General features: G+C 40.9%; 1 protein-coding gene across 1 annotated transcript in view; it reads right to left on the bottom strand.

Annotated features, from left to right (window-relative positions):
- Window positions 1–25,867, bottom strand: part of LOC117815328 (netrin-1-like) — a 72,037-nt gene extending 46,170 nt beyond the window's left edge. Inside the window, exons 1-4 of the mRNA XM_034686980.1 lie at window positions 25,759–25,867; window positions 25,575–25,599; window positions 24,825–24,922; window positions 23,592–24,651 (exon numbers count right to left, since the gene is read on the bottom strand). Of these exons, the coding sequence (XP_034542871.1) occupies window positions 23,592–24,651; window positions 24,825–24,922; window positions 25,575–25,599 (1,183 nt within the window). The 5' untranslated portion in view covers window positions 25,759–25,867. The remainder of the gene's footprint in view (window positions 1–23,591; window positions 24,652–24,824; window positions 24,923–25,574; window positions 25,600–25,758) is intronic.
- Window positions 25,868–27,016: the final 1,149 nt, after the last annotated feature.

The raw sequence follows: 27,016 nt of genomic DNA, 5'->3' as shown, positions 1-27,016 counted from the left end.
AGCTTTGAGCTGAGAAAATAAACAGTGTTTGAAGATTAGATAGTTAGAAGATTAGAAGGGTTAATTTGGCCCTTCAGGCAGAGAGCGTTTCCTCATTTCAGGATTCTGAGAAAGCGAAGAAGAGACACTGGATATCGTCATCATCATCATCCTCAACTGTCTTCCTCCTTCTTTTTTTTCTACCTACAGTACGGGAAGTGGAGTCCTTTGGGAAAAGGCGCTCCCTACCTTGTCTTGGAAAGATTTCCCATAACGGACTGAGTCAGCCTTAAGGATAAGCAGATGAGATAGGAATGCTCTCTTAGATTTCTTACTTCTGGGTAAATATTTACGGTTTCTGCTCCCCAATAAAATAAATTCTGCATGAACCGATTCCTCTCAGAAGTGTCTAAAATATGACAGGATTATTGAAACAGGAAGTTTCCTGAGAATATTTTCCTAAAGTTCCTTTATGTCTAAAACTGCTGCCAGGGGTAGTTGTCAGATGAAGTGATTGGCTGCACAGTAATAATCCTCGATGATACATTTAAACCAACTGTATGGAGTTTTTAGCTGGTTGCGAAACATACTGAAATTCAAACTGATGACTGAGTTTGACAAAAGAAAAAGAGACTGTCAACATTAAGATTGACTTTTTCCATATGGTAGTTTTTAATGTCTGAGACCATTGCTGGGGGTAGGTGTCAGACAAAGTGGTTAACTGCTAGCTGACGAAACATACTTTATTTTAAAACATCAACGCAAGGATTGCTAATGAGTGATACATTTGTCTTTACAGTTAAGTAGACTGAGATTTTGTTTAGGAAAATACACTACTTCACATTTTTACACAAAATTATTAAAGTGAAAATGGACCCAAACTGAAACTTCTTCACTGAAGCTTTACATTTCCATGTGCTTTACGTGTTTAAAGGACGTTTTTTAATCATTTAGGGCCTACATTAGCTGAAACAAGTGCTCAGCAAAAAATTATTAAGTTTTGGATCTACATTGGACCAAAACCCTTGGTCTTCCTCAGCAGATGCCTTGCTTGATTGTGCTTGAAAAGCTGTATTCTCATCATTTAAGCTACAAAAATCCGGAAGTTCTCAGTCAAAAATATATTAACTTAAGTGAGTGATTTAATCTGCTGATGAAGATCCTGTAGAAAGGTTTAAATAACTGCCATGCTCGACACTGTTTTACTGTACGCTCATTAGCAACCACAGCACCGTGGCCATGCATAGCAGGTGGGAAACCTTTGACCCTCGCACACACCCCCTACATTCCTTTGTCAAGTCCCCATCACTGAGTTAGCACTCCTCCGAAATGGGCCATGACCCTCCTCCTCCTCCTATAGCTCTTCCCCACTCCTCAGTGGTGTTCTCTGCTGCAGATGTCATTAGAGATGCTTCTCTGACCGTTAAGACAAATTTCTCTATAAAATTTATAAGCCATGAAACCGGCTTCAGTTGGGCGATCAGGGGGAGAGGAGAGGAGAGGAGAGTTGAATTATTGGCAACACAAGCTAATCCAGTGACAAAAAGGAATGGAGGAGTGGTGGGATGGAACGGAAAAGTAATGAATCTGAACTAGATGGGGGTTTTTTTAACAAGAAAAGAAAAAAAAGTCACTCCTTCCCATCCCTCTCATCCCTCTAGGTCTTTCCCACTTGGTGAAACTCACAATGAATTCAATTTCTACAACGCTACTTACCTTTTTGTGGCTCTTTTACAACCTACTAACAAACTAACACACAGGGGGCAAGACCAGGTTGCAATAAAAGTCTTTTTAAGAGCTTGTTTGGTTACTGTGAGTGTTTTGGCACTCAGAGCAGTGTTTATGCATGTGGGTTTTTTGTGCATCACTCTGCAGGACTTCTCCAAACTGTCTTTATGGATTTAGATCGGACAACAATGAGCTCATAACCAAAACTGACTCGTATGACAAAGTCTCTGCAAATAATACCCGGCTGCTCCAAAGGAAGTCAAACTATCCTGCGCAGGATATTCAGAAAATAGATTAATACAAGAGAAAAAACTTTCCCCAAAATGTAGTATAGGATAAGAGGCAGATACTCCAGCTATTTAAGTGAGACTTGGTTGTCAATGTGTGCTATCAGAAAGACTTTTTACAGTAACAGTCAAGATAAATCAAATCTAGGATCACAAATCATCATCTACATGTCATACTCCTTTACTGCTTCTGGCCTCAAAGGCAGACTTCATGCAGACAGCCATATGCAGAGGAATGATGAGCTGAGCGCAGCTGAAGATGTCTGTGTTTTTTCATTTCATGTGTGTGAGTGTGTGTGTGTCTGCACTGTACATTTCTGACTTCTTGCCGCCAAGTCAAGCAGTCTCCTCTCCAGAGCAGGGCCGTAAATCACAAACCCCACTGCACAGTTTCTTCACTCCTGTGACACATTTATTGTCCTCATTTTATTTTCCCCATCTCCTGATATCATCCTCAGCTCTCATCCATTTCTAAAACCTGAATTACTCAATGTCCTGCAGTCATTTTTTTCCATGAGTGTGCGCACCTCTGAGCATGTGTAAGCAGGGGGGAATCATTTGTCGCTGATCTGTCGCTTGTGTTTTCTCCCACCCCTGTTTCTGGGTAGTCTATATGCCTTAGTCGCAAATGGAGTGTGGAGCCAGCAGCAGGCGTTGCATCAGTCAAAGTTCAGGCATTTTTCTTGGAAAGAGGCGTCAGAGAGAGGAGCTGCATGAAAGGAGAGGAGCTCACACAAATAGGTTTTTGATGTAGCAGAAAAGCTAATGTTGAAGTACTTTCTTGGGTAGAGGGACGCAGGCATGACAATTTGCAGTAAAGTGTGAATCTATGATGGACAGGGAACACCAGTGACCTACAAGAACTCTACAATTAGTGTTTGCAGAACATATTTCAAATGATGGACCATTAGCAATGATCAGCAACTGTGAGCCTTGACCACAATCCTTTACTGATCCTTGAGACACACTGGAACAGCCAACTTTAAACTGAAAGTTAAACAGATAAGGTTGTGTTATGAGACCATGGGGAGTGTATTCGCAGTAACAGAAAGTTCCAGAGAGCAAAGAGGCCAAACAGTTCAAAGAGATGGAGAGGATCAAAAGGATCAAAATGTGGCAAGACTGTGCGCATGCATATGCATCACTTTTTAGAGCTCATGTTGTCTTTGGGTTTTAAAAATAATCCTTTCTGTGTATTAGGCTCCAACATCATGAGTCATAATTCAGGAGTTTGTTGTTTTCAAAGACTTGTTTGATCCTTTGACTCAGTGAAATGGTCTTCAGAAATAAAGTCAGAAAGATAATGACTTTCTGTCTTGAGCACCTTAATTGATCACTGTTTAGAGGCAACAAGTCAAATAGCACTAGGTAGAGGAAACTGGGGTGGAAGAAATGGTCTCTCTCAATCATAAATATTCGGGATGCAGGATACAGTATCAGTGCGATAAATTCTCGTCTTATAAAGGAAATATTTTATAGAATTTATTATGCTGATAGGACGATTTCATGGAACAAGACGAGATAAAAAATGCTTGTATTTGGTTGTTAACAGAGAAACAGAACAAGAACAAGCAGTATCAATAAGCTAATGAGAGTAAAAATGGTGTCACTTGTGTGGATGTTTTTCACTCTCTCAAAGGAGGATAACACAATTGCAACATGCAAAACGTGCTGCGAGGAAGAAAATAAGTCATTCAACTAAATTAATCTTTTGAGGCACCTAAAAAGTCATCATTGCAACTAAGATGTATTGAAGTTTGATATCAAAGTTGTCACAGTTAGCATTAGCACCAAAAAATACCAAGCGTGCCGATTTGAGAACTTCAAAAAGTTTACCAGAAACAACCCTAAGAGAATGACAGAATCACTGAATCCACAGCACTTGATGACCTTTCTTTGTCCAAGGATTTCATGCCAGCTAATGGAGTATATGAAGCAGTATTCAAGACACTGCCACTTTGCAGAAGTATTCCTACCTGCTATATTTGATGCAATCTCTATTTACATTTACAACCTGATACACAAAAACGTCAGTAATGAAGCTGCAACATTTCTATTATTTCTGTTATTTTTGCTTACAGTATAGTGTCGGTACTTTAACTTTTACTTTAGCTCAACAGGTTTCATTATTTTGCAGCCAAGTAAAAAATAGGAATCTGCTTTGGTAATGTTTAAAAACAGGAGTAAGCTGCCATCCTGCAGCACCTCTGGTCGACTGTTTCTTTGCGCTGCTGCAGCTGGTTTGGTCCATGAAGATTGTTTTTGACAGAGATGGAGCAGATATGTTTTTAATGCACAGACTCCAGAACTACACTCACTTGCACTTCCCTGCTGTTGAACAATGCCAACTGCTCTGTGCAGATCAGGAACTCACAAAAGCATCAAGCATGCAGGCTGCACTAATTACACTGTAGAAACAGTAGCGATTCAAGGTTGTTGTTTTTTTCTCTGGGGTGACTGTTTTTTTGCAAAAAAATCACAGCAGTTCATATCCTCTGTAACCAAATGTGACATTTGTGACTCAGACAGGAAGGATACAGTTGTGGAAGTAGAGAAGAAGGAAAAGAGATCCACATGATCCAGAAACTCAAACCCTCATAGTAATTTAGTCATCGGCAGAAGGCAATTAGTGAAGGAAGGACTGGTCTTTGCCAGAGCAAGCAAACAGCTGACACTTGGTGAGGGTAGACTCTGAGTTCAGCAATGACAGCCTTATTCTGCTGCAGTCATAATGTCACAACAGACAACGCTTGTTTTCTTTAAGATAATGGCAGTTGCAAGTTCAGACTTAGACAGAAAGAACAAAGAAAGTTTTATCTTTGTCAAAGGAAAAGCAAACAGGCGCTTAGGAGCATTTTTTGAGTGGAAAAAACTTTGACACTTGTCTAACAGGGAGGGAAACAACCTGAAAATGCCCCATACTGATGCCCCATCTCACCGGGAAAGAAAGAGAGAGAGAGAGAGAGAGAGAGAGAGAGAGAGAGAGAGAGAGAGAGAGAGAGAGAGAGAGAGAGAGAGAGAGAGAGAGAGAGTAAATTATTCTCCCGCTTTGTTGTTTATAAAAAGTCTTCAGCGCAATTTGGCTCAAGGGTCTGCTGTATGAACTGTTGAAGAGTGGAAAATCAATGTTCACAAACAACAAATGAACAACAAACAAAGATTTCCAAAAAACATGCAGACTTCTTCAGGCTAAGCCAGGGGGTTAGACGGGAGGCAGTTTAAGTCTAGCCCTCATCAATTAACTGGCAAGGGCATTCAATCAGTCTGCAGCACCTGGCATCACCATGTCAGACCCTGAAGTCAAATGCCTTCTGTTTGCACATGACCTGGTGCTCCTCTCTCCAACAAAGGAAGGGCTATGACAGCACCGTCATCTCCTACACAGTTTCTCCTAGACCTGGGATTTGACAGTAAATCTAAACTCTATGTTCAGACTCAGTGAGCACAGCCTTGCCATCGAGAGAGAGGACATAACAAGCAGACCTTAAGACTCTGCACCCATTGCACTGTAAAGTGGGTGGAAACAGAGCTACACTTCTCGCTGCAAACTGTATCAGGATGTCAGAGACACATACCTCCCTCTGATCACAAACAAACACCCAAAAAGGATTCAACAACATGAACAATCAGCAGAAAGGTGAAGGTGAGGTACAGCAGTGTGTGAACACAGCAGCTATATTTGTGAGCTGCTGTGACAGGAAAAGAGCATCCCACAACACAAACCACTTTGAGCAAGACTGATACACACCCATGTAATTCAACACTGATCACCCAGACTGATAACATGGGTATAAACCATAGACTGTTGAATTTTTTCAGACAAGAGGAGGCCAAAGTTAAATTTTGGAGAAAGATGCAGCAGTAAAATGCAACAATACAGACAAATGTAACTCTCAGGAGATCAGAGAGGCAGCGTAACACCTTTTGGTCCAGCTGATCACAGACTGAATACTCAATATGACGGGGATGTTTGGCAATGGGGATAAAAGTGAATGATATCCAAAATGAACCTGCATGCAACTTCAAATGAAACAAATTACAATCAAGAGATCATAAAATGGCCATAAAAATGACACAGGATGCATCAATGCATGATGCTCCATTATATTTAATGTTTTAGTATATTGAGCAACAGAAAACAAATGTTAAAACTGAAAGAAATGTTTGAAAAGTCTTTGCTTTCTGTTCAATCTGTTTGTTGTAACACAGGTACTGCATGTTTGATTTGTCAGGAAACTATTTTGAATTGCAAATAAATGACAGTCAAGTGTGTTGTTCAGGGCTGAGCAACTGGACCTGGATTCTGGACCTATAGCACTGACTGCAGATAAAGATGGAGTATGCGTCTTTACCTCCTCCTGTCGTACAAAATAAACACAAAAATTCCCCTGAAATGCTGACATTATTTAGAGCCAGATTACAATCCACTCGGGATCAGCTGGTGGAGCAACAGATCCTTTCACTAACCAGAACACGGCTTGTTCTAGCATCAAACATCTATAAAAAAATAAACTTCTCAGAAAAATGAACACACAGAAATAACTCTGTAAGATACAAACTACATCTTATAACCAAAACTATGTTTCAGAAAAATGTATTAGACTTGTATTTTAATTTTACAGTTTGACCCATTTCCCATTGGTTAAAATAGAGGGAGGTTTTATGACCTATATTGGTGTCGGTCTGCAGGGGGGGTGGGGGTGGGGGTCTTAATGTTTTGGCTTCTGTTTTGGGAAGCTGCATGCCAGCCATGTTTTTTAACAGTCTAATTTTAACTTTTATGGTCAGGTTGATTGGATGTTAATGGAAGGAACACACAAAGGTTTTCTGCATGACAGATACCATCCACACTTCTCTGACTGTAATACTGATACAATTTTCTCCAGTACACCACCATACTTAATGCATGGTTTACTCTTTAACATAAATTGAGTGAATCACAAGGAAATGGGGCTTGAGGAGGATGGCTCGGGAAGATGAACAATCTGTGCTTTCTCATTAAATGGAAATTAATTGTAACTTTTGATTGGAACAATAATACTTGGACTTTGTTAATGAACATGTAAATATTTCTTTATTCTTGCTCTGGCAGGAGGTCAAACTGCACAACAGTATGATTGCTCTGCTTAGAATGCCAGGACAATTGCCTATAATTATCAAATAGGCCACTTAAAGCTAATCTAATGAAAATTACTTTGGAAAAGAGTATGACCCTCTTCCAGCAGCTTTTTTGCCTTGACATGTGCAGCTGATAAATTAGTGAAACCCCATTACATTGGATTTGAACTTCATCATGCTGTCAAGATTTCTCAACTTTCTATAGTCCTGTATTTCTGAAAGCACCTGTTCCAAAACCTCCCATCTGCGCAAATACCCTCTTGTCAACACTTTCACAATTTGCCCATTGTGCTGTAATTTAAACTGTTGTGTCTAAAATACAAAATTGTCTGTGCTGGCAAAAGAGGTGTCATTTCCGATGAAGTCAGGAGCCCAAGCACTATCCACATTAAACTGTGTTATTCTTTTCCTTGAATCCCCATCTTCTGTTTCTTTTTTTTCTCCCTATCTTTGTTTGTCATCGCCACATGCTTTATTTTTTCACTGACCTTGTTTGTTATTGGGGCTCAGAGTTTAATTTAATTTCCCGCCCCCACTGCTATGGAAACCGCTCACGGAAACCCAATACTGTCTTTCTTTCTAAAAGTAGAAACTGTGCAGCTCCATGTTCCCGGGTAATAAAACAGTGGCTGCCACAGGAGGTGGGACAAAACCTAAGGCTTTAAAGACTAATGGTTGAAGTGGTTGTTATTTTCATTTAGCCATCAAAGCCTCTAGACATTTATCTGCAAAGAAGAATACTAGTAGATGCTATCAAAATGGAGACTCCCATTAGGGATCCAATACAATATCGAGGAAAAAAACAGGATAACTATTAGAAAACCTTGTTTCATAAACAGTGCATTATGCTGCAATTTCTCAGGACTGTGTGGGTGTGGCAGATCACACTCTGACATCTCCTTGGCTCTTCATTTTTTAATATTGAAGGTCTGCAAAAGCACTGTGATGAAGCTCCACTTTTGTATTGACCCCACCATGATGAAATATTGGTTTCCCACTGTGTCATTTCTTGTAGCGGAAGCTGGCGTCTCACCTTCTCTACTGACCAAACCACACATTGAAAAAAATGAACTACTCTTACCAATAAATATTTGTGAAAAGAACCAATTGGCAATCAGAGAGCATCTAGCAAAAAAAAGACCTTGTGTTTCAGTATTTTAGTTTGACCCATGTTCCATCGGATATAATGGAGAAAGTGGGTTCAAAGCATAGACTGTATAAATAATGGACGTAGTATCCGTGACATCACCCATCTGTTCCTGAGCGCTGTTTTGAAGCCAATAAACGGCGGCAGCCATATTGGAAATGTGGAACTCAACCAGGCATAGTTTGACGTAAAGAGGCGGAGTTTGAGCCTCCTAGCCAACAGCTACGTGTTCCCGTCCGGGAGTCAGTCATGTCCTTATTTCGGCAAAAACTCGTAATCTTAATAACTTCTGAACCGTCGCATTAGAAAATAATTTGTCCCTCGTACAGTGTGTGCGGATAGAGAAATTAGCTACATAGAGCCACGCCGTTTTTTGAACCAGGCTGTAAACATGTGTATTAATGCTGCAAAGATCGTCTTTTTTGAATTGGTGTCTATGTGGTTTCCGGTGTTTCTGCAGCCAGCCTCAAGCGGATTCTCAATGCATTGCACTTCCGAATGGGCTTCATAGTTAGAGACCGGAGGTTGCCGCTTGGTTCAAAGACCTGTACTTTAATTCCACTTTAATTCCAGCACAATATCAGAAAAACTACAGAAACTTAGACTAATATATAAAAAAGATAAGATTAAATATTTTGACAAAGCCACAAATTACTGACATAAACCAGGTCTGCACTGGCTACTGTTAATAAACCCACAGTCCGGTGACAGACCATGCAGCAGAGGGATGATGCAGAACCTCAATTAGGTGCTTGGAGCAAGTCACCCCCTCATGTCCACCTCTGGCTGAGCTCCGTCTCTTTATCCATCTATCTATCTACCCTTTTCTAGCTTCCCAAGAGACTCCTGGAAACAAGAGAATCGTCTCCGTGCCGTTATATATTCAACTTTCATCTCCAGCCAACGACCTGTCCTGGCCGTACAGTAGAGGAAATATGATGAGGAAAAATACATTCAAACTAAGGGGGGAGAGAATGTAAGGACGCAAAATGCATTCCCCAGGTTCTTATTGTTCATCAGCTGGACATCTGGATATCTAGAGAGACCTGGTACATAATCATTTCAGTATCTGCATGTGTCTCTTGAGGTAAGGGAGCGGGAGATAGAGAGAACGAGCCTGGGCCAATTTTTTCTCCCTGTGTCATACAGATCCAGGTCTGAGCTTCAGAGAAAACACAGGGGGGGCCCTTTTGGAAAGGAATTTTAGCCATGAACTATCATCTCATAACACAAATATTACCATTAATGACTCAATTTCCTTATAATTTCCTTATCTACCCCCCTAATTAGGCCCATTTGTTTGCTTTGTCATCCTCCAGTGATATGGGTCTTTTGTTATGAGAAGAGAGAGGGGGGTGGGGGCATGTGGGAACCTGATGACTTATTCTGCAAAGGGAGGAGGGGGCCCATACTACTGCTCAGGACCCTGTTTTGCACACACAGACACACACACTTGCCCTCATATTACACAGTGGTAACTCTCATCCAGCAGCACCACTCGCAGCAGTGGAAGCTCTTTAAATAGCTCAGAGTCAAAAGCCCCTCTCTCTATCTTTAACTTTGTCCTCTTTCTTTCTCTCTCTCTGTCTGTGTCCCTATATGTCCCTCTTTCTCTTTCCTCTCTCTTTCCACAATAGGCCTTCTACAGGGGACCTAAATCAGCTGAGGTTGGCTCTTTTCTGAGGGTTTCTCTGCTCTTGGCTGGACACCAAGCCTAGTTAATTGGCTGTATTGTAGCATAGAGAACAGAGCTGGCTTGAAGAAGGGGTTAATAAGGAGGAAAAGGAGAGAGAGCATGGCTTTTAGTCAATGAGATTCTCTCAGTTTCTTTTGTTTTGTCTTCTCTGAAAGTCAGTGAGGGAGAATATTTTGTATTCTCAAGTAGGGGCTCGAGTCTGAGAGAGAAAGTGTTATCTCGCAGCCCCTCACCCCTCTGTGAGTGTGTGTGTGTGTGTGTGTGTTATCTGTGGGAGCTAATGAGTGATGGATTAACCCGGGATCACCCCTGGCAAATTGAGATGACCCTGCAAACTTACCCTATAATCACACTTCCAGAAGTCTGCATTCAACCTCACACAACCAGCAAACAAACAGGATAAAACTACAATACTCATTTTTAGAGGAAGATGATGTCATCTTCCTTAAAGGTGGTGTTACTTCAGGAGATCTGGCTCAACTATAAGGCAAAAAAACATAGTATATTCAATTTTTCCAAAGATCCTAATTTCCTAATACTATCTCCAGGTTGGTGAGGATGCATGAAACACAAAATATCTTCAGATTTTGAACAGTGAGTGGTTAAAAACCAATACATCATTTGCCTTTAAGATATTATTTTCCTCCAATTTGTTGCAAATCAGTCTACTTTGTGCTGACCTCTACTGACAGAGATATCTTTGTGCAACCATGTCAACCTGCTGTCTGCCCACACACAAAGCTCTTTACCAGTTGTTTGATCCAACAACAGGCTGCCATCGTCTGAGATAAAAAGCTGACATATGACTCCCAGCTGCCTGTATTACTACTGGTTACTGGTTACACAGATAACCCCCCCCCCCACACACACACACACACACACACAGAAGACTGTGACTTGCAGGCATCCTTGACAACTGGGTGCAACAAACCTCTGGTGACCTGTTAGCTGCCACACACATACAAACACACACACAGACACCCACATCAATACACAGCCTGCACCATGACTTATATGGGAAAGACAAAGACATCAGTGATAAATCTCAGTCAGCTATTCAACAATACTCACACACACACACACACACACACACACACACACACACACACACACACACACACACACACACACACACACACACACACACACACACACACACACGTATACACATGGAATTCCAGGGAAAGTTTTCTAGCAGCATGTGAGCATGTTTGACGCACAATGAAATTGTTTAACTCTGCTTGATCTGTCACAGGTGCCTTTTTCTGGCTCTATGTGTGTATGTGTGGGTGTGAGAGAGACAGACAGAGAGGTAGAGGGAGAAAGAGAAACAGAAACAGAAAGAGAGAGCTAGATAAACGGTCTAAAAATCCATAAAAGGACAACATCACACAGGGAAACAAACTTCAACCATGAACTTTTCAAAGCCCAATGTACTGATAAAGTCTCAATTTTAACATCATAATTGACACATTAAGCTGAAAACACAGGTTTGACCTGTTTGTATGTCACTCACATGACAACAGCAGTGTATTCCTGTAACAGCAGGGGACGCTCTGATCTACACAACAGGCTGCTGTGTCATGGTGAAGCTGCGTCCAGCCGTTAATCATCTTTAGCTGCAAGTGTTAAAGACCCCTGCTTCAGGCCTGATGTGCTCACGCTCGCGCTAGGTGGTCCTGTCGGCGAGAGGCGCGACTGTTGCCAGAGAAGTTTGTGCCAGGACTTTCACCTTGAATCAAACACTGAGCTGCTGCAAACACAAAAGCCTCCTTCTCTTTTATTTCTCGCTCTCTCTCCCACACTCACACACACACTTACACACACACACAAGCAAGTATCTGTTTTTGTATTCTTGTTGTTGGTGCTGTTAGAGCTCCATCAGCAACAAGGAGATTTGTGGAGGAGTTGTAACAAGCTGTGCCAAGGCTTTCATTTTAAGTGTGAACAGACTTGGGTAATTGTAGCATAATGAAACAACACATGCTGCACCAGCGTCACTACTTGTTGTGGTGTGTTTAATCTACCTGGAGGTGCAAGAGGTAATGCAGTGTGCATGGATATTACTTCAACTTTCATTCATATTGCATTAGCAAATCCCTGCAAGGCACAGCCCAGGGCACAGTGAAGGAGAACTTCTTGCTTCATTTCTTGCACTCTGTGTCGATGCTACCAGTCCACATTATATATTTATTTTGGCTTCAAACCCTCTCCATCCTCTTGGTAACTGTGCAGTAACCTGTTGCCACACAGAGCTGCTGAGGTCATCAGTCCTGGTCTTCTACAGCACTGCTGGCCCTGCTTTCGGGATCAGGTCTCACATTTACGCACACACTCATCGCTTTTTAACTCTTAGAAGCTGCCAATTTCTATGAATACATCATCCCACACACATGCACAGAACCAGGCCCTCTCACAGACACTCACTTAGTGTTTTCTTACACTGTTTACTGGGCTCTTTATGACCCCGTTTTAACAAGTATGGCTGCTCTGGTCCGTCTCTTCTGATGGCAATGAATCATAAAGGTACTACCACTGTGTTTCAAAGTTGATGACTGCATGAATCACTTATGCTGGCCTCTGCATAAACCAGCACGCTGAAAAAAAGGTACCCCACCAGGGGCGTGTCCAGATAGGTATCCAGGCATGGCATGGGACCCCCTTTAAATCTGATTGGCCATCCCTAATCAGCCCAAAAAAATGTATTATGATTGGCTATTTGCCTTTTCAGATAGCACATTTAAACAACTCAAAATGACCAAAGTGAAAAAAAAATGAAATATATATATCCCAATTAAAATACTGGATGAAATATGAGAGTAAAACATTTAACAGCCAAGATAAAACCAAAGACATAGCAATAAAAGTCCTGCTTGACAATAACAATACAAAACAGATAAATTGAGAAAAGGTCAACTTGAGGACTAATGAGAAGAGATGGGTCTTTAGCAGTGACTTCAAAATGTCAAGCGACTCAGCAGATCTTATTCAGATAGGTAGATTGTTCCATAGCATGGGAGCAGCCCCCTGCAAAGGTCTTGATCTCAGGGTTTCTAAGAGCTAAGTGGTTAGTTGATCTCAGCGATACAACTGGTGAAAGACAGTGCAAGATATCAGCAAGACAAGAAGGTATCAATCCAGTTAAGTCATAATAACAATCTATACGATTTTAAAATCAGTCCTAAAAAGGACAGGAAGCCAATGCAGAGTGGCTAGAATCAGTGTAATGTTGTTATCTTTTTTGTTTCACAGTTAGCAGAAGAGCAGCAGCATTTTGCACTAAATGGAGATGCTGCAGAAACAATTGATCCAAACTGATATACAGAGAATTACTGTGAACAAGTCTTGATGTAGTAAAGGCATGGATTACTCTTAAACTATTTGAACACTGATGGAGTGTATCCTTAACTGAAAGACTGAAAACAGGGAGGTAAATCTGCCTATATTTCAATTTAAAACAACATATTTCATGTTCCATTAGCGCTCAAGTCAGACAACAGCTAGCATTAGCATTTAACTACTAACTAGCTAATATAACTTTTTGCTAGGAAAGCTAGTTAGGAGGTACAAAAGTACGAGAGCGTTAATTCCTAGTTAACACAATGTTAGATGATAACTCCCTTCCCAGCTATGTAATGTTTGGTAGGAGGTAACTGAATGCTAACATTAGCTGCTGTCTATATATAGCTCAGGGGTTATCAGATACCTTGCTCCTCCTTTGAATTATGTTCTGAAATCCTACAGGATTTTCACTCTAAATGCTAAAAAGAATTTCTACTTTTAGTGGATCATTTTGTCTTTTTTTATAAACATAAAAGAGCTGCAGTAGCTGTGTGTAACTGTATCATTAACATCATGTCTGACTTTATTTGTACCCATAAGGACAAGAGTGGCTCTTAGTTCCTTCCGTGTAAAAGAAAGTGGAGACAATAAGCTCTTCTTTTCTTTTTCTTTTAGTTATGTTTTTGGGGCTTTTTTGCCTTTATGATAGGACAGCTGAAGAGAGACAGGAAATGTGGGGAGTAGAGTGCGGAGGAAGACGTGCAGCAAATGGTAGCGACCAGGAGTCAAACCAGCGACCTCTGTGACGAGGAATAAAGCTTTTATGTGGGGCCCTTAGACAGCTAGGCCACCAGCGCCCCAAAGCTCTTCTTTTCTGATTCATCAGATTGCAAAAGTCTCCTTTGTGCCTTCAAATTGAGGCAATATTTGAGTGTCCCAAACAGTTCCTCTGAGGATGAATCACAAACTGTCCCATGAGATCTGTAAAGTCTTTCTCATTTATTGTAATAATGAGTAAACTCTACATGTTGTTTATGTGCAGATTGTGTCCAGCTGTTGGTTAGCTGGCCAACTAAACCCAATAAAATAAGAACAAAGTTTTTTTTCCTCTTTTTATAACACAACTTCAAATCCCAGTCAGGGAGTTAAAACAATGTCAGAACATTTCCTACTATTAATTTCCAGTAAAAGCAGCTGAGATTTTATCCTGCCTGATTAGCATCTGTCATCTCTTGTAGGCGACAGTTACAGTGGTGTAAAAGCGGTTGACTGATACGAGAGCCCTGCAGGGGCTGTGATTCACAGAGACACCGGTGAGTCTTCTGTCTAATGTGTGATCACATGCTGATGCTGTCTGCTGTTGGTTTTGATTATCCTTAATCATGTTGTACCTGCTCCAAACAAACCTTTCCATTACACATAAACCCCACTGTCTCCCATTCGCTCATTCTACTTTAGTTATTCCTTTCTCTCTCTCTTTTATACACACACACACACACACACACACACACCAGCGGTTTCTGCCAAACCCACAACACACACATATCCTCCCTTGACAGAGACAAGCTTTCACTATGGCATCAAGTCACCAATTAATTCATTAACAGATGCCTCCACAGGCGCTGAAGAGCCATTCACATCCCTGACAGAATTACAGCTAGTGTAAACACCCACTGGCAGACAACACAGATTAAGAGACTCTCTCGCACAAGTTGTGCAATCCTTTCGCTCTCTCACACACACTGACACACACTATAGCAAAATAAATACACTGTATAATGTCAAGGCGTACTGGCAGTGAAGACAGACACATGGAAACGCTCACACAAGCATGCGCACACAAATATAAACAGATAACAGGCAGGCAGCAGAGGCAGGTATCAACAGCATCATGTGTCTGTCGCTGCAGGGATTAAAGATGAGGGCGACTTGTTGAGTACTGTGTATAAACAGAAGTGTGTATGTTTGTGTGGCTGTGTGTGAAAATCTTGGAGTTGCCTCCTTCTTTCATGTCCTCCAAACACCTTTTTTTCACAGACTTTTTCAAGCTTGTGAGCCAACCTGATCATGTTCTAACACCGTTTTGGTGAATTTGTAATGCATTTAACTTTTGCCCTCAAGGAAGGCAGCTCGGTTCGAACACTATGCACCGTCAAAGAGCACGCCGTCCAATGAAAATAATGAAACAGCTGTCATCGCTGTAAAAGGAAACCTGCTTCATGTCTGTGGTTTGAAAAAGATTAATAAGATTGCTGAAAATCTTTAGTGTGCAGTATGCCAAGATTTCTCTCTGGAGACTCTACCTGACAGCGTAAAAACAAAGTGCGGAAGTGAGTTACTCCTGCAGTTGATACTGATTGAGTGGAGTTCTGGGTTGCAAGGATGGAGGGAAGAGGAAAAGATCCGCTTTGGATCTCATAGGACGGACCAATTATCACCAGCTGCTGGAAGAGTTCGACGGAGATTGGATGGAAACATTCTGAATGGGAGGCACACAAAGAGAACGTGTTTTCACCCACAGGTGTGCAGCAGTGATATTTCTGATTGAAACAAATCGCAGAATGAAAACAAGGATTATGACAATCTGACATTCTGGCCTTGTTGGATGTTGTGATAAACCAGCCACAGTCCACGGTAAGTTCAAGCACCAGTGATGGTGACAAGAGGAAGTGAGTCCAGGCCAAGAGCCAGCAGAGTAACACAATATGATTTTCCTTTAGAGTCAATATGGCTTCCGACCAAGCTGTTCCTCAAAAACAGGGTTGAGTACGAGTGTGCATACAGGGGCCCAGTGTGCACTACCTCCCTCATACACACTGGCTGTAAATGTGGACTCACACTGTGAGCTGGGTCTGTGTTGCATTAAGTGTCGTGGCCAAAGCAATGAAACAAAAACGCGGCCGCAGAAATGCTCACTTTGCCCAGAGGAGTCTGAATTCAACAACAGACACAGAGGCTGTGAAATTTCAGAGCAGGTTTTGTCTTTTCTGACAAGCGAACACATTCCTTCACCCCCCGAGCAGTGCAACCTGGGCTTTGTCAGAGGCAGTAAAACTGACCGCAGTGGAAATGATCTCTTTCCACTTGAGACTAATACAAAGCAACATGCAGATAGCTCCAAAAAAACACACTTACAGATGTATTTGGATTTAATTTTTACATTTATGATTAGTGGCAGCCTTCCTTGTAGTTCTCTCAGCACAAACACTTTCCAATTGATGCTTTGTGTGCTAACTGCCTGTCCAATCTGTATATTATTCTCAAACCCCTTTTATATAAACTCATTTCTTCTCTTCAAAGGCCTGTCAGAGTGTATTATCTGTGAAAATGTGGAGCTCCATCAAAATGTAATTGTTTCTTGAACAGGCCTCATGACAAGCATCAACTAGCTCCAAAAATTCCAACTCGAAAGGGCTGCAGCCAAAAACACAGACATTAATAGCTTCAAGATCCTCCATACTTCAACATACTCCACAGAATCGGCATCATGTGTAACAGCTACAGCTTCCAGCTGAGCCTAAATCATTGTGATTATGAAAGCTCTTATGCCTGGGATTGTATGGTCTCTTACCAAAGTCTTTAAAACAGTTACAAAGACATCTCTCTGGAACCAGAAATCCAAAACCTATGACCCAGGCCTGGTGGCTATCTGCAGTCCATAAACAGATACAAGGGCCAGGAACAGCATTTATCTACTGTCATAGACCTCACTGCAAAAAATCTACTGTCAGTGAGGGGAAAACTATGGACTGTATATCCATGAATGACATGCCTCAACTTCCTCCCTTTGCGCAATGTTGAAGCAAAAACATCTCACATGTTCTAATGATGCTTTTAGAGCAAGAGTCTGCGTGAATGGGATCAGCAGTAGTTCGGGGGCGGTACTGAAATCCTTCCCCCTTCAATTTACCAAAACACACACATGTAACTCACCGATAAAATGGCACAGATCCCACATATCCGACTGGTACAATTACCTCTGCATCGTTAACCTGTTGCACATGGATGATGGGGACCATTTTTGTATTTTGATTTTATAGTTTGAAGCCTATCCTAACTGTTAAAATAAGGGTGGCAGGCTTTGTCTCCTACACTGTGGCCTGCCTGCAGGGGAGCTCCAAATGTTTTGCCTTCACTTTTAGAGAGCTGACATGTCGTCCATCTTTTTAGGCCATCTATGATAGAACTACATACATTTTTTTACATTTTCAATCGTCAATGAACAACCAAAAGATAGAAGTAGCAGTATTCATTTCAATAGTCAGACAAAGCTGCAGCATTTTCTCCCATCCATTTTCTTAAAGGCTCAGTAGTATAATAAACTGCAGGTGAGATTTTATCAATGTTTGTACATTTGCACTTAATGGAATGAAAGGCACCTTCCCTTCAAATACAGTTCAAAGATTCTAAACAAAATTAGCAACAGGCAGTGTATCTGACCTTTTACCTGAAATCCCCTCTCGGACTCACAGAAACTAACACACTCCCAGTATGCGTAATTAAGAAGGAGCATTGGCAACACATTTGAACACACATGCAGGTCTATAGAATCTTCTGTATACAGAAAATGCTACAAAGAGTTTTTCATTATTACTGCCTCCTTGCTGCATGCTTATATAGCTGAGTATGTCTGTGTTTGTGTGTGTGTCTGTGTGTGTGTGTGTGTGTGTGTGTGTGTGTGTGTGTGTATGTGTGTGTGTGTGTGTGTGTGTGTGTGCGTGCGTGCGTGCGTGTATGTGTGTGTGTGTGTGTGTGTGTGTGTGTGTGTGTGTGTGTGTATCTTTTCTGGCTGTCTCTTCCTGTCTTTGGTTGCAGCACTTGATATACTGTACCGTCAGCTTTGCTTACAGTGTGTGCTGGCTCAGTGGCCATGTTTCTGTCTGTTTGAGAGATACAACAGGTCCCAAAAATGTAAAACAGAAGGCCAAGCCAGTCTTCTGGAGCAAGAGCGACTTATTTTTTGCAGCGCGTTTACACGATGACTAATAAACAGTGATAAGAGCTCAGTCTTGAAGTGAGAGAGAGGCCATTCCTCTCCTGTTTGAACTAGCGGCTAAAGACCTGAAAAAAAAAAACCTGTGTGCATTTGTGTATGTATATGTTGTTAGACAGAGATGAGAGCTGTCTGAAGAAGAGAAGGTAGTGATAGTAAGGCTGCAAAGCTTCTTATTCGCCTTATTCCCAGCTTTGTTTGCTGCTGTAAGCGAGACCAACAACACATCCTGCCTGCACCTTTGAAGATGAAGCATGCAAGGTTTATAAAAGCAGGGTGAGATTCTGAAACATTAAGCAGGTCTTCAGCAGTGTCTGACAGGTACCAAACAGACATGAAAGCTAGGAAACACCTGAGGAAATGCCTGCATTAAATCTTTGTTCCAAAACTGGCTTGATTGATGCTAAATGAAAAGCACACTTCTTTGTGCAGAGCTTAAAAGATACATGCTTAGCTGGAAAAATTACATCAATTTCACCACCCACTTTTCTTTCAGATTACCTGACTGTTTTGAATACTTGATTTTGATTGGCCTAAACCGCTTAACCCCAAGTCTGGATAACAAGGGTAACACCAGGAACAGCCTCATCACACTCATATCAAATCAATCCACTGTAAAAAGCCCAGCACATTTATACATGTTATGATTTCACCTCTTCCTGTTGACAATGTGGCAAAAACAATAATTGGTAAGTAGGTGGAGGATATTTTGGACATCACTCTCAATTGATTTGGGGAGCAGAAAACTTAAGATTTGTGGTCCATGGCTGATCAGTCTTCAGCAGAGATAAGAAAATGAAGAATGAAGAAAACAGACACAAAGCAACCACAAACTGCAACACGGTAAGCGCTGTGTCACTGTTATGGGACCAGTTGAATGAGGAGAAACTGTAAACAGAAAAGTTACAAGGAGGAGGACCTCATAATGGTGCTGCTGTTATTTTCTGCAACTGTTAAAAGTGCCAAATGAAAAGCGCGGATGTTTAGACTTTGCCGTGAGTGAAAATGTGAAGTTTAATGTTAATATTGTTGTAGGTTTTGTATGACGATAAAGAATCTTCTCTTAATTTAACCCCAAAGTGGGCTGATAAGAATACTGTTGCAGTGGAAGAATACCAACCGAGAAATTTGATGGACTACTTTTTAAGTTACATGAATAAATCATTCTTCTATCAAAATAATCATCTTTATATCAATACTAAGTGTCACCTTGTTTTTAGTTGGTAGCCAGGTAATAAGCAGGATAATGTACGGCTTTACGTTGGGGTCTCGTCCCACCTTACCGGAATTCTATTTTGCATAACAACCCTCTCATTATACATCTTCCCTCACATTATGCAGGAAATTGCCCTTTGTTTCGAACACAGCTGATTGTCCTTAACTGGTATGTAAGGGATCTCTCAGTGAAAAAAATCCACCATTTAATATTATGATTGCAATTCTTCTTATAATAAAACATGAAACTAAAAGTTCATTCACACCAAATTTGAAGATTATGAGCATGAACCTTTTCTCAATAAAAAGATGAGAAAACAGACACAAAATGTGACCCTTCTTACTTTCAATTTGTTTTGATACACAGTTCTTCATCTCTAAACGTTCCATGTTAGTGAAAAAGGTTGACCCTTTTCTCTATTCATTCACTGAAACTGCACAAAATCCTGAAACTAACTATTGCTGACACTGCTGATTGAACAATGTTCTGTTATCAAACTCCTCTGGAGCTCTTTCTGGAATAATCTCAATCCTTATACAGATTTGGAAGGTTAATCCATGAAAATATGACAATATTTCCTGCCAAACAACTGCAGGGGCACAGTTGTTATTAAATGTCTACATATGTTTGCTTGATTTTTATATATAAGTAAACTTTGACATCCTGTCAAGACACTGTCAATGATGTTTTTGTATGGTTTTTTTTAACAAGTATTCAAGGTGAATACACACCCACATTTCACAAGTTATGGAAGCAAACTTTTCTCTACACAAGGGGTTTTGGCTTCAGAATGCAGTTACTCTAATGGGTGTCAAATCAATCATGTCAACTTTTCTGAACTCCTGTCAGCACCTGGGAACATCTAAGCACTTTGTGATTTCTACAGCATAGGTTTTACAACAGGGAGTCAAAAATTGTTCAGCAGGTCTGTTCAAATCAGGCAGCTGACACTTTGCTTTGGAAGTGAAAAACTCTTCATGTGCAAACAGGCATAGACGAGTAATTGCAGCAAATCTGAGAGGACAGTAACAGCGAGTCAAGCACCTACTGTGTATGTTACAGCATCAATGCATGGACTCAAATCATCGAAACAGGAGAATAAAGGAAAAGTTTCATCCTGTACCCTCACATTCTCATTCCCCAGATGAGGGGCACAAGGAAAATTAAGCAAATTGTTAAGATGTTCTTCTTGCCCACAGGCCATGGAAATGTCACCTTTATTTCCCTGCTCCTCTCTTTTATACATTTCCCTCATCCCTCTCTCGTTTACATCTCTTTCATTTTCGCCACTGTCGTCTTCCACCCCTCCCTGCGGCCCTGCTCTTCTCTGTGCAACAGAGCCGGTCCCCTCATTCTGCATGCCTCCAAGCTCCCATGCTAATCTCCCTGAATTATTCAAGACACCCTCTCTCTTTCTTCTTTTTCTTCTTTTTCTTCTCTTTCACTCATCACGTCAAGTAAACTGCACAAACCTGAAAACTGGGGGATAAAAAAAATAACATTTACAGTAAATTTGAACTAAAAGAATATATCTGCGGAGAGGTCCTCTCTGACTGCAGCCGGTTCTCATCATGCAGCTAATAGCCTACATAGTTTCACCTTCCTGACTGTCTGTATGGAGAAGCATTCTGATGAGCCATGATATCCACAAAGTTCCATGCAGATGACTGTCTCTACCTTTTCTACAAACCTGGATTAACATCCTCTGAAAGGAGACTGTTTTACCTGTGATGCTGCTTTAAAGCTTGTTGCATTTGAAGTTTGTCTTTGCTCTGAGTCAATAACTCAAATGGATGGAGGTGCACTCTCAGGAGAATACTAGCGACCTCTGAGGTCCTGATGGGAGTAATAAGTAAAGTGCACATAAAGGGAAACACACATACACACCTGTGTGTTCAATGTGCTTTGATATTTTTTTCTCTCTTTCCAGACTTTTCTGGAGGATCAGGAAATATCAGAGGTCCCACAAGCTTACAACACTTCCATCCCCACACACAGCTCCAGACCTTTTACTGCATGCAGAAACACAACCCATTTTGACTGGATACACATAGATGAAACACACACTTCCTTCCTTTGTTCATTGTCCTGAGTGTGGTGTTATTTTTTGCATGATTCTGCATTTCACAAACATATCACATCTCTTAGATAATCAAAACCTCCTTCCGATTTTTTTAACCAAGGCAATGCTTAGAAATATAATACATTTATCCTTCTGTTGGTTTTTTTATCGCAACATATAATTTTTTTTTAGTTAAAAAGATACGTATTAAGACTGTGTCAATGATTATTGACACCCACAGCTGAGAAGAAAAACTAAATAAACTTCATTGGACTCTTTTATGCATTCTGATTGTTTAAGTGTCTCACAGTCAGTGTAAACAGATGGTAGCTATTTCAACAAAACTACATCACTGGATTTAAGAGAATCATAACGCTAGTAAGAAAAAAAAGTCCAAACTTCAGAAACAAACAGCAGCTTACAAAAAGCTTTCAGCCAGCTGCTATGTGTCATACTGTGTGATGTGCCATAACTGTAACAGCAGTCTAGATGCTTTCTTTCTGCAGACTTGCAGCGGAGTGGAATATGCTCATGATGCTTGATGTGAATTTTTTGAAGTCACACTAAGGTTTAAGTCTCTATCAACATCTCTCCGTTTCTCTGGCCGACTCTTGTCACCCTCCTCACTGCAACCCTCAAGGTCAGAAGCAGCCTCACGAACATGAGACCAACAAGTCATTGCAAGCCTCTTGTTTCACTATTCAAACACTCCTCAAATCATATATTGAAAGTAGATGAAACTAATTGATATGCCTTTGAGAAAGACATATCACAGAACGACCAACAAAATCAGATTAATGCTCAAGATATCATAAAATCAACAAACACTAAAACTAAAAGCACATTTTGCAAAATAGGATCTCTTACAGATGCTTAATAGTCCCACTATTTTGTGATGGATACTTTACTTGGACGACAACAGTCATTTCATAAACCTGTCCAATCCTCCACAACTTCAAGGTTATTCTATTCTCTCAGAATCTCCAGGACTACATTTCAAATGACACAAACCTGCCGGATTATCCAGGATTATTATTTGTAATCTAATGAGTTCTAATAAAAAAATACTATTGAACTGTGACTTTGATCACAGTTGTTTATCAGCAACATGTAGCACTTGCTTTTTTCTTGGGCGTCTGTTGCCATTTTTGAGTTAAATCTAATGTGTTAAGAAAAGATAGGTCTAAATGTCAATTTTCTCAGGTTGTTTGACCATTCAAACGAGTAAATAATGCACAAAATATTAATAAAATTTCTTAATTTTTTCCATGGCATTTAGAAAACATAGCCTTCATAGAATTAAAACTGCTTGTGAACCTAAATTAGATTAACAAATTATTTACATATTACATTGCATTTGTGGAAAAAAAAACATAATTTACTATGAGTTATAAAATCGAACATTTAGATACATGCCATCGCAGCTCTTTTAAAGTGAATAATAACTAAGTATAATGATAACAAAATTACGTCTCTGTGTTTAATTAGCACTGTGGTGTGTTTGTTGCAGAGTTCTTCCAATGAATTAAATGCATCGCTTTATTACAGCGGTGAAGAAACGTTCCTGACTGTGGATGACTGGGCTCTGTGGTTTCGTTTGAGGTGGTTTAAAAGATCCATTATGGCCTGTAGCAAGCTTACGGAACTGTCAAATTACATTTACTTATTGCATGTGACTTCAACGCGTTTATATGCTGGTGGATGTGCTCCAAAATATGTGGGGGAAAAATGTGTCTCTGCTGCGGTTTATTCTAAGGGAACATGATATTTTTTAAAAGAAGCTTAAGCTGCAAAATTGTGCGCCGATTTTTGTCATGAAAATGTTATAATAATAATATTAATCATTATTATTATTATTATTATTATTATTATTATTAATATTTATTTTACACATCTTTATGAACGATTTTGAGGGGCAAAATGTCACTAATATCACTGATTTAGCAATGCCTGAACCTTTCCTCTTTCAATATTTCAACCATGGCCGACAGTTAATCTTACATACATTATTTTTTTTCCCTAAATGAAAAGCAGTTCAGAAGCAAAGGATAACCTACACCGAGGACAGTGAGGATGTACTTACCCACGCATTCGTTGGCCTCCCGCGCAGTAGCTCTCTGCCATGGTCTGTCGTAGTGGAAAGGTTTGCACCTGTCGCATTCGGGTCCGGCAGTGTTGTGCTTGCACTCACACACCAAGCTCCCATCCCGGTCCTTTACGCACCGGGACGCGTGTCCATTGCATTTGCATCTCCCCCCCACCTGTAGGTCTGACACGGCGTAGAAGTACGAGTCCCGGGCCAGCTCCGAGTCGTCTTCATTCTCATCTCCGAAAGTGTGCAACCTGCTGAAGATGACTTTGATGTCCGTGGCTGTGACCCAGTCCTGCAGCACCGGAGAGTTATCGAAGTCGTGCGCGGAGGGTCTTCCATCCAGCGTGCTGAAGGCGATGAGGCCGCCGGTCAGAGGATACATGTCGGTGTGCGAGTCCGTGCACACGGCCTCCTGCTCGTTCTGCTTGGTTATCACGGCCCTGTTCGGCTTGTTGTACATCTTTCTGCACTGTGTGGAGTAGAACTGAAAGGGGACCCACGTTTTCCCATAGTCCATGGACTTATAAATCACCATGGATTCAGGCCGAGGAGAGCAGAATTGCAGGCTCACATAAGTCACCTCAAACTTTTTCCCAAGGGACAGAGTCAGGGTGACGTTTTGCGGGTACTGGATGAAGTTCTCGGACTGCCAGCACGTGAGGTTGTGCGGGTTGTTGAGGTCCGTAAGGTAGGCGGGAGGGTGGTACTTCTTGGGGTCCGAGGCGTCGCAGGTGTGACAGTTCCTGGTCCTCTCGTCTCCTTTCTCCGCTGAGGTGACCACGCAGTAGCGGCTGGGCACTTTGCCGCAGGTGCTGGACACCTTCACCTCCTTCCCGAAGGCGGAGTTGACGAAGTCCGGGATGCAGCGCCGCGGGTTGCCGTGCTCGTCGTAGCAGGGGTCCGGGGGGGAGGTCTGCGCCGCAAACAGGCTCATCCCGTAACCGCCGAGGACGCTCGGGCACGAGAGGGACACGGCGAGCAGAACAGTCAGAGCAGCATCCACAGCCCGTGTCATGGTAAAGGTCCTGCTGGTCCCCGAGTGTGTCTGCCGCTGAGGAGGAGAGGAGGGAGCATGGGGGAGAAAGAGAAATAAGTTTGGTGATGAAGGATCAGAAATCTAAAATCTTTAGGAAGGAATCATTACTTAACAAAGATTTCAAAGTAACTGACACAACACATCGTTTTTTAAATTGAAACATGAAATGTCTTTAAAGCTCACTGTACCTGAAAATGACTTAGAAAGATATCCAAATAGCGGCGATGTACGTTGAGACTTTCCTTCAGTCCCAGCTCCTCCTGTTTAGATGTTTGTTTCTTCAAATCTGATGCGTAAAAACAGAACAGCGGCTGGATTTTAAGAGACGTTAGTGTCCTTATAGCAAGTCCCACTCCTCCTGCCGGTCTTTACACCATCTCTCTCTCTCTCTCTCTCTCTCTCTCTCTCTCTCTCTCTCTCCCTCTCCCTCTCCCTCTCTCTGATTCCTGCTTGGCACAGCTTTAGACCAGCTCATCTTGAATCTTGAGGGGTGGGCGAGGTGTCACCAGGGGGGAACAACGACATCCACTGGTGGCGCGTTTGATGATTTGTCTCACGCTGGACGCAAATTAAAGAGAAACAGCTGGAAGTGATGATTGATTCATGTCTACGATGCTGCACCTTGACTCTTACCATTACCATATGCAGGTACAGCAATTGACTAACATGTTGCATGGCCTACCAATTAAATAAGAATAATATCTTTATTGTCATTTTCATCGTTTATCTACTTTTGTCTTCCTGCTCCTTGCGACAAAACCTGTATAATAGGCAAAACATTTTCCACAGCTGAACAGGGGTTATAATATGTGGTATTGGCTTCTATAGTATACAACTAATGTAATAAGAAAATATAGCTTTACTTTGAATCTTAGGCTATACAATTAAAAAGTAGAGACCTCTCTGTGAAGCACATGGCGAGGTTTTGTCATAGTTACCGTAATGGCATTGGTGATGGCGCATCTGTAAATATGAGAACAATTGTCCAATGTAAAGTGCGTCACTTTGAAAAAGGATAGCTTAATAACAGATTCAAGGTATTTTTAAATGACTGGTAAATATATGCTAATTAGGGAAGCAGACGTCAACATAACTGTGTAGATACTGAAGGCTTCGACTCACACAGCAACTGCATGTTCTTCAGCTGTAAAAGGCCAGTTATTGATACACTGATACTACTGTCTGGCTCATCTTTGGCGTCTGTGGACCTGTTGAATGTGGTCAGCAGAGGTACCAGCGCCATCTTGTGGCCATAGACACAAACTTTAGCCTAGCACGTGTTGCGAGCAGTGTTATGTAGTAATCCCAGGCGGTGGAGGCATAACACCGTTTATTCGACGAGCAGGAACACGTTTGGACAGGCTTGCTGTACACTATTGAGCCCTTCGCTTCAAATTTAGATGTCGCAGTCATACAACCCTAAACCCTGAAAAGTATACAAAATATTTGAAAAATATAAATCCTATAATATAAGTCATATTTGAAAACAGAAGACACAACAACAAATATTCAATGAAATGGTGTTGGCTATTTTTTTCTCACACTAAAACGATTACTTTAAAAAATAGATTTATCAGAAAACCAAAGAAACTTTATCCCCATGAAAGTCATCAGCTACAACAAGGGTTAACATTTTAGACAAAGAAGGACATAGGCTAACCAAATCTGATTTCAATTGGAAACATACACTGTATATAGAATTTATTATTTTATTTACAGTCTGGCCATGTGAAAGCAGCTAGAAAACATACAACTAACAAATCGCAAAATCAATACAACCAATTTGCAGAGTGAAACGTGTTTAACCTTTTAATGTTTGATCAAACAACTTCTATTTTTCTTAAATTCACACCTCGTGAAATTGTGTTAAAAGGTAGTCATTTTTATTTTTTATGTATTTATGTATTTAAAGGGACAGTGCATATTAATGAACTTTTCAGCGTAGCATCCATGTAAATATGCCAGAGTTAGCCATGAGGCTTATTTTCATCTGTCCTTAGCAGGTCAAAACAGAGTTCACAACAATTGATAAAGATAAATAACAGATGGAAACAGCACATGATAGCATGACAATGAAAACAACAATAAACCACAAGAGCATAATAGTTATACAAAAAGTAAGCACATTAAAGTGCCATTCAGCATGAGAGGTGTGTCCGGAGTTGGACTAAGTAAACATGGACCAACATATCAGTATCACATAAAGAACAATCCACTAAAAATATCCTCAATGTCATTGAGGAAGAGGGATTTAGAGATATTTTATTTAGAAAATATCTTTTTTTAAGGTAAAGCTGTAATTTATCATTTTCATTGAATTTTTCATCAACTCCTTTAAGCTTTCATTGAAATAAAATACTGAGCCGCATTAACTGTAATT

This window comes from Notolabrus celidotus, chromosome 7, assembly GCF_009762535.1.
Source record: "Notolabrus celidotus isolate fNotCel1 chromosome 7, fNotCel1.pri, whole genome shotgun sequence".
NCBI lineage: Eukaryota > Metazoa > Chordata > Actinopteri > Labriformes > Labridae > Notolabrus > Notolabrus celidotus.
Note: the sequence above shows the minus strand (reverse complement) of the source record. Positions and strands in the feature narration are given on the sequence as shown.